Genomic DNA, 8,618 nt, shown 5'->3' with positions numbered 1-8,618 from the left:
TTCTAATCCTACACACACTGGTGAATTTCTATTGGCCATTCCACTGTAAGGTACAGCAAGCAAATTCTGGTGAGCCTCATTTTACCCAAAATGGCTGAAAAAACATCACAAACAATGCCAACTGTCTCAAAATACATGCAGCAATGACACCTTTTACATATCGGAGTAGCATGAAAAACTTATACCTGAAAGTATGTTAGGTTTACGTCTTTTACAAAATTATCAGCAATTGAATCTGTCATTTCCAGAAAGAAAGAACGAACGTGAAGTAAAGAAACAAATTAAAAGATGTGCAATACAGAATATTTGCTAGGCAAAACTAACGCTATATCATAATGATCTTCATCCAACATTTTAGATATCTGTAAATGCTACCATGTCTATTTTATAAAGGTGCAGTTTGATTTAGCTCTTCTCCACTAAGGCCACAGGTCAGCATAAATACAGACATGGACACTTAAGTAACAAACCTAATCCTTTTTTTAGGTTACACCATGCAAAGCTGAACATTTGAAAGGGACGTGCTTTTAAAGTAAATGGTCCATTACATAAGCGAAGAGCACCGTCTTGACCTTTGAGTTTGTTTTAAGGCATTTAACACCATGGCTCTAGAACACAGGATTGTACAGTTCCCTCTCTAAGAGTTGCATGATGTTTTATGTTCCACATATGGGAGGATTCTACTAATCCAGCCTCTTAATGAGTGAGCAGCAAGAATGGAAATGCACTTATATATAATACAATCATTTCCATCTATAAATTTAATTAGAATAATTAAACATAAATATCGAAAAAAAAAAAAAAATCTTTAGGAGTAATCTCTGGAACACAGCACTTAAAATCTATTTAATTACAAAGTACTGGATGATGATGGCAAAGAGGAATGCAACAAGGGCAAACACGAGGAGGAGCAAAAAGGCAAACTGCTCATCGCTGAGAGGCTTCTTTTTGATTTTCACGGCATCTGATGCAGCGTTAGCACAAGGCAAATCTAACTCTTGTCTTTGAGATGAGAACGTGGTGCTTGGGCTGTATGGACCACAAAATTCTTGCAATCCGTTGGTGTCCTGGTATTGCCGTGCCGCACAAACTCTAAAACGGTATTCACAGTTTGTCTGAAAGTTTGTGAAAGAGTACGAAGTGTCTGTTCCTTTGTATACCTGATTAAACAAGAAAGAAATATCACTAGAAACATTATAAAAAAAGACACTGAAACTATAGTAATTTCTTAACCTTTTGCATGGTGTCTTTAAAATGCAACCAAGAGCAAAAGCAAAAATGACCTTTAGGATTCAGCATGTCTTTTGGTTTAGGTTTTAATGGTTTCTCAACTGATGACACTCTAAATATATGGGTTTTGTTATATTTTGCATTTATTTCTGCAAACAATCTGTGATAAGGTCTCTCATTTCATTTTTCAGCAATTGGATATCTTGTTAATTGTCTATGTAACACAATCCTTCTTGTGTATGCTTTTTTTTTTTTCTTTTATTGAAAAAAAAAAAAAATTGAGGAAAAGAACAATAGCTTTATTAACTGGGGTTTTTCACTGTAAGAGCGGTAAGGATGTGGAATTCTCTTCCACAAGCAGTCGTATCAGCTGGGAGCATTGATAGTTTCAAAAAACTATTAGATGGGCACCTTGGAGACCACAACATACAGGGGTATACAATGTACGGTTAAAAGCAAACACACACACATCATAGGTTGAACTGGATGGACTGATGTCTTTTTTCAACCTCACTAACTATGTAACTATGTAACTTAACTCTACTAGTAGATCCATTGGTTTTCCACTTATTTTACCAGAGTTGCTGTTTGCGCTGCAGTGAAATTCAAGAAATTATGTCACTCTGCAGACAGGGGAATTTTGGATGGATGCATAACTTTAAATGGTTTTGAATTAACAAATAAATTGCATAAGTAACACGTTTAAGTCAAAACCTGCAATTGCAGCTACATAGTTTCTTTTATTTTGGGGAAAGATGTTTAAACCACATAAATAAATGGCAATCCTTGTAAGAACCTTCTCAGTATAGTTTCTCCCAGTTGTCCCTTTTACTGGACAGCTATGCATGTGTAAATTTGCACTGATTAAAAATACACTATAGTTTACAATTAAAATGGAAAGGTTTAAAGCCATTATAAGATTTAGGAGATAACCGTATTAAAGTATCAGACAAGTACCTGATCAACCTCTTTTCCATTGGTGAGCTGAAGGATGTAAACAATTGCATCTCCCCTCATTGGCTGCAAAGGCTCCCAAGATACTTCACAAGAATTGCTGTCAATCTGCTGTATTCTAGGGCCTGCAAAACAAGAAGAAGATTATAAGGCGCTCTCGCAAAAACATTTCTTGAGATTAGCTACATTTTTTTGGTTATGCAAATAAATACCTTTATCAATACAAAGGCAGATATATATTGGTTTATCTCCCCCACAGTTGCAGCGCATAAGCATAAGGTAATGGTCTCTGCATATTAAATCAAATTCTTTACCGTGCGAGTTAACCACTTGCCAACCAGCTGCCGTAGTTTTACTGTGGCAGGTCGGCTCTATTATGCGAAACGATGTACCTGTACGTCCCGTTGTGTAACAGATAGTGGGGGAGCGCACTTGCGCCGATTGGCCAGAGGGGGAGCCAATCAGCGGGTCCGGGAGACAGAACGGCGGGGCGGTCTGCCGATGTAAACAAGGCAAACCGCTGTTCTGTCAGTGATGAACACAGGGATCCTGTGTTCCTCCTATTTAGAAACACAGGTCTCTGTTTCAGGGAGTCGATCCACACACAGTTAGAAAGCATTCCCTAGGGACACACTTAGCCCTTTGATCGCCCCTAGAGTTAACCCCTTCCCTGCCAGTGTTATTAGTACAGTAATAGTGCATATTTTTAGCACTGATTACTGTATTAGTTTCAGTGATGCCCTCAAAAGTGTCAGTTAGGTGTCTGATCTGTCTGCTGCAATGTCACAGTCCCACTAAAAATAACTGATCATGGATGGCTATTACAAGAAAAAAAATAAATAAAAATGACAAATCTATCCTAGTTTGTAGACAATAACTTTTGCACAAAATCAATATACACTTATTGGGATTTTTTTTACCAAAAATATATGGCAGAATACATATTGGTCTAAACTGATGAAAAAATTATATTTTGTTAATTTTTTTTTTATTGGGAATGTTTTATAGCAGAAAGTAAAAAATATCGTTTTTTTTTTCTGAATTTTCACTTTTGTTTATAGCGCAAAAAACAAAAACCACAGGTGTGATCAAATACCAACAAAAGAAAGCTCTATTTGTGTGAAAAAAAGGACATAAACTTTATTTCGATACAGCGTCGCACGACAGGGCAACTGTCAGTTAAATGAACGCAGTGCCATATCGCAAAAAATGACCTGGTCATTAAGGGTGGTTAATGCTTTTGGAGTTTCACTAGTCACGGTTTTAATGCCCAAATTTTGGATAAAATATGGAGGGATGTTAAAACAAAACTCCAGGCAGATATAGGCAATATAAATGAATGCAGCTCTGACTACATTGACACATTTAGAAGGAACATACTGACAGCAGTAGATAGCACAGTGACAGGTACAGGTAAATAATCAGTCCAAGTTTTTGTAAAGAGAAAAAGCTTGCAACTCCGCATCCTCACACATGTGTAGTAGCCATGGTCACTATTATCATCAAAGACAAAAGGTTCACTGCAACAATCCAAAAGCATAGGAGATGCTTTGGAATGGTTTGTAGGGAAGTTCTGTATACAAACTGTGTCCATAAAAGCCTTCAATATTTTATAGAAATAGTGCACCATACCCTTTTAGATTGCTAGAGGGATATAAACCCATCTTTGGGTGTTATACATTACATACGGTAATTAAAAATCAATGTATACTTCAAATACTTTTTACTAAAAAGTATTTAATTTCACTTGGTAATAACCTTTGGAACACTCTAATGCTAATACCTTTTCTGTTTCAATAGTTTTTAACAAGTGGTTAACATGCAAAAGTTCTGCCCATGCATGGGCTAGCATTGAGGTTGAAACCGAGATTATCTCACAAGAAGGGCAAAATAAGGCGATACAGAAACAGAAAAAAAATTAGCGCTAACACAACAGCAGTAAATATAAGTGTTAATCAGACCATAAGGACCCAAGGAGTCCCAGAAAGGTTCATGCTAATACCTTTTAACGCGGGAGGAAGAGATTTGGTTGTGGCAAAACTGAAAACTTCAGAAAATGGCCCATCTCCGGATTCGTTATAAGCCTGTATTCTGAAGTTATATGTAGTGGATTCATTCAGTCTTTGCACCTTGTATGTATGGCAGGGACCATTGTAGATTGTATAAAACCTGTTAAAAAAAACGCATTAATTAATACAAAGTTTATTACAGTTCACAATTGCAACACAATAGTATTGCCATTCTAAATTGGTGTGTATAGCAATTCAATACATAGAACGGCTAAGGCTAACAGAGCTCCACAGCAACAGGATTCGTGCTTTCAAATGAATGCATAAAAATATATGAAACCCAGGTAATAACTCCCATATAGACTTGAACATGTTAACGTAAATGCAAAAGTTCTTCATTATTTTCAAATCTTAAGCTTTCATTAAAATAATATCTGGTCATTCTGTCATTAAGTTAGGGTTTATACCCATCTGAAATCTGCAACAGCTCTATTTTTCACAAACCTCCCCTCGGAGCCCACCTCTTCATCTAAATATCAAACTCAATCAGACACTGCAAGGTCCAGAAGAGTTGCTGTGCTTTTTTTTTTTTTTTTTTTTTTTTTTTTGATTCTCTATACTGTGAACTTAAAAAAGAAAAATAACCCACTAGTGAGATTGTAGCAGGAGCTTTTCATAAAGGGGACCTCAGCACCAAAGTCTACAAATGAGATGATTATAATATATACAGTATCTCACAAAAGTGAGTACACCCCTCACATTTTTGTAAATAATTTATTATAACTTTTCATGTGACAACTCTAAAGAAATTACACTTTGCTACAATGTAAAGTAGTGAGTGTACAGCTTGTATAACAGTGTAAATTTGCTGTCCCCTAAAATCAACTCAACGCAAAGCCATTAATGTCTAAACCGCTGGCAACAAAAGTGAGTACACAACCCCTAAGTGAATATGTCCAAATTGGGCCAAAAATGTCAATATTTTGTGTGGCCACCATTTTTTCCAGCACTGCCTTAACCTTCTGGGAGATGGAGTTCACCAGAGCTTCACAGGTTGCCACTGGAGTCCTCTTCCACTCCTCCATGATGACATCACGGAGCTGGTGGATGTTCAAGACCTTGCGCTCCTTGACCTTCTGTTTGAGGATGCCCCACAGATGCTCAATAGGGTTTAGGTCTGGAGACATGCTTGGCCAGTCCATCAGCTTTACCCTCAGCTTCTTTAGCAAGGCAGTGGTCGTCTTGGAGGTGTGTTTGGGGTCGTTATGTTGGAATACTGCCCTGTGGCCCAGTCTCCAAAGAGAGGGGATCATACTGTGCGTCAGTATGTCACAGTACATGTTGGCATTCAGGTTTCCCTCAATGAACTGTAGCTCCCTAGTCCCGGCAGCACTCATACAGCCCCAGACCATGACACTCCCACCACCATGCTTGACTGTAGGCAAGACACACTCGTCTTAGTACTCCTCACCTGGTTGCCACTACATACACTTGACATCATCTGAACCAAATAAGTTTATCTTGATCTCATCAGACCACAGAACATGGTACCAGTAATCCATGTCCTTAATCTGCTTGTCTTCAACAAACATGCGGGCTTTCTTGTGCGTCATCTTTAGAAGATGCTTCCTTCTGGGACAACAGCCATGCAGACCAATTTGATGCAGTGTGCGGCATATGGTCTGAGCACCGACAGGCTGACCCCCAAACCCTTCAACCTCTGCAGAAATGCTGGCAGCACTCATACGTCTATTTACCAAAGACAACCTCTGGCTATGACTGAGCACGTGCACTCAACTTCTTTGGTCGACCATGGCGAGGCCTGTTCCGAGTGGAACCTGTCCCGTTAAACTGCTGTATGGTCTTGGTCACCATGCTGCAGCTCAGTTTCAGGGTCTTGGCAATCTTCTTATAGCCTAGTCCATCTTTATGTAAAGCAACCATTCTTTTTTTCAGATCCTCAGCATGTTCTTTGCCATAAGGTCCCATGTTGAACTTTCAGTGACCAGTATGAGAGTGAGAGCGAAAACACCAAATTTAAACACACCTGCTTCCCATTCACACCTGAGAATTTGTAACACGAACGAGTCACATGACACAGGGGAGGGAAAATGGCCAATTTGGACAATTTAACTTAGGGGTGTACTCCCTTTTGTTGCCAGCGGTTTAGACATTAATGGCTGTGTTTTGAGTTATTTTGAGGGGACAGCAAATTTACACTGTTATACAAGCTGTACACTCACTACTTTACACTGTAGCAAATTGTCATTACTTCAGTGTTGTCACATGAAAAGATATAATAAAATATTTACAAAAATGTAAGAGGTCTACTCACTTTTGTGAGATACTGTAATTATATAACTGAAACGTACATTTAAGGTAAAGCAACTATACACTTTAAAAATCACTTCTAATACATAGTAAATTTGAGATTCATACTTTGTCATTAATAATTATCCTGAAAACTTCAGGTCGCTAGCAGTGCAAGTGGACCAACTAGTCCCAGCAGTCCATGGTGGCACCTAGAGCCGAGTGTGGCCAAAAAGCTGCAGGGCTGGGCAGTGTAATTGAAGGCCAACATATCAGCAACTATTGACTTTTTTCTTGTTCTGTAAAAGCTTTATAGGAAAGGTAAACTGCTTATGGACTATCAAGTGGACTTCAAATTTGGAAAGGAACAAATGCAACACACTGGAAGGAATAAGCAAACATAACTAGACTGTTGCAAGATTAATTAGTTGATTTGTTGTCCATTAGCTGCAACTATCACTGAAGCCTGGTAATGAGGTCTTGTTAAACAATAACCAAGCACGCATACTCTGCTAATGGCAGACAAATGAGAGAAGTTAAGTATGCATTTATCAGCTGCAAAGCCCTGCCATTTTACTCACCTACTGAGTTTGTCCTCCATTTGTAGATTGTATAGGGATGTTTCTGTGGCTAAAGCTTTGCTAGATCCATCCCCCCATTTTAGTTTAAGGCTCTGGTGACTGAAGACCACACACTCCAGATGAGGGGGATTTGGAGGTGGAGGTTTTGTTTTGGCTTTAATATAGGAACTGAAAGGACCTGCTCCTAATAAGTTTATGGCCTGGATTCGTATTCTACAGGAAAAAACAAAAAAACAAAAACAAATTACATGCAGGTAAATAAATGATCACCTTATCACATTGTTAAACTGAACAATACTCAGACATTTTCCTCTGTACGCTGGTTTAGTTTTTCAAAAGACAGATTCAGTTCACAATAAATATTCAACAGGGAGTTTTGGAGAGTGGAGAAGTATTCAAACCTCTGTTACATTTTTATTGCTGAAGGAGCCTGAAGGACAACAATGCCACTCCACAGGTAAGGGTCCATAGAAAACTTGAGGCTTGATAAGATGTGCAGGTTTGGCAGCCAAAAAGAGTTTAAGGCAAAATAAACCAACAAATCATCTTACAAATTCTTCAGCCCTGTCCAGATTATAATTCTCTGTTATTCCAGCCATGTTGAAGGTTTGGAACCCCCATTAAAACACAAAACCCGTCGGAAACTTCTTTGCAAACACAAAGGTTTTGGCTTTACATACACTTTAAAGTAAAATATCTTGCGTCTATGAGAGGCAAATTAAAAGGTCTACTTCAGACCTTTTCTCCCCAGCGGTATATACTTACTTTACCTTACTCCCAGGCTGCTCCGTTCAGCCGTAGAGGTCAGTATAAAAAAAAAATTATCTGCTCATATTCAGCCAAATGCTTCAGAACTCATTGGACGGTGCTTCACAGTGCAGATGGTCAATGACCCGAAGCATACTGCGAAAGCAACCAAGGAGTTTAAGGGAAAGAAGTGGAATGTTATGCAATGGCCATGTCAATCACCCGACCCGAATCGGATTGAGCATGCATTTCACTTGCTGAAGACAAAACTAAAGGGAAAATGCCCCAAGAACAAACAGGAACTGAAGACAGTTGCAGTAGAGGCCTGGCAGAGCATCACCAGGGATGAAACCCAGCGTCTGGTGATGTCTATGCATTCCAGACTTCAGGCTGTAATTGACTGAAAAAGATTTGCAACCAAGTATTAAAAAGTGAAAGTTTGATTTATGATTGTTAATCTGTCCCGTTGCTTTTAGTCCCTTAAAAAGAGGGAGGCACATATATAAACTGTTGTTAATTCCTACACCGTTCACCTGATTTGGATGTAAATACCCTCAAATTAAAATTGAAAATCTGCAGTTAAAGCACGTCATGTTTGTTCCATTTCAAATCCATTGTAGTGGTGTATAGAGCCAAAAAGATTAGAATTGTGTTGATGCCCCAATATTTATGGACCTGACTGTATGACAGGCACCTTGCACTGACACATGGGAGACCGGGAGTAATTCAGGTGCTCACACATACCCGAAATGCCGGCTATTTATTGAACATTGCGCCCCAGCTGGCA

At 38.7% G+C, this 8,618-nt stretch overlaps 1 protein-coding gene across 2 annotated transcripts in view; it reads right to left on the bottom strand.

Moving 5' to 3' along the window:
• Window positions 1-284: 284 nt before the first annotated feature.
• The window catches only part of LOC309560101 (fibronectin type-III domain-containing protein 3A-like), a 180,113-nt gene continuing 171,779 nt past the window's right edge, over window positions 285-8,618 (bottom strand). For both annotated transcript variants that reach the window (XM_082263631.1, XM_082263632.1), the window contains exons 23-26: window positions 7,085-7,297; window positions 4,187-4,353; window positions 2,188-2,309; window positions 285-1,160 (exon numbers count right to left, since the gene is read on the bottom strand). In XM_082263631.1, coding sequence (XP_082119757.1) covers window positions 843-1,160; window positions 2,188-2,309; window positions 4,187-4,353; window positions 7,085-7,297 — 820 coding nt within the window. In that variant the 3' untranslated portion in view covers window positions 285-842. The remainder of the gene's footprint in view (window positions 1,161-2,187; window positions 2,310-4,186; window positions 4,354-7,084; window positions 7,298-8,618) is intronic.

This window comes from Pelophylax lessonae (genome assembly GCF_965119305.1).
Source record: "Pelophylax lessonae genome assembly, chromosome: 7".
NCBI lineage: Eukaryota > Metazoa > Chordata > Amphibia > Anura > Ranidae > Pelophylax > Pelophylax lessonae.
The sequence above is the reverse complement of the archived record's forward strand: the minus strand, read 5'-3'. Positions and strand labels throughout refer to the sequence as shown.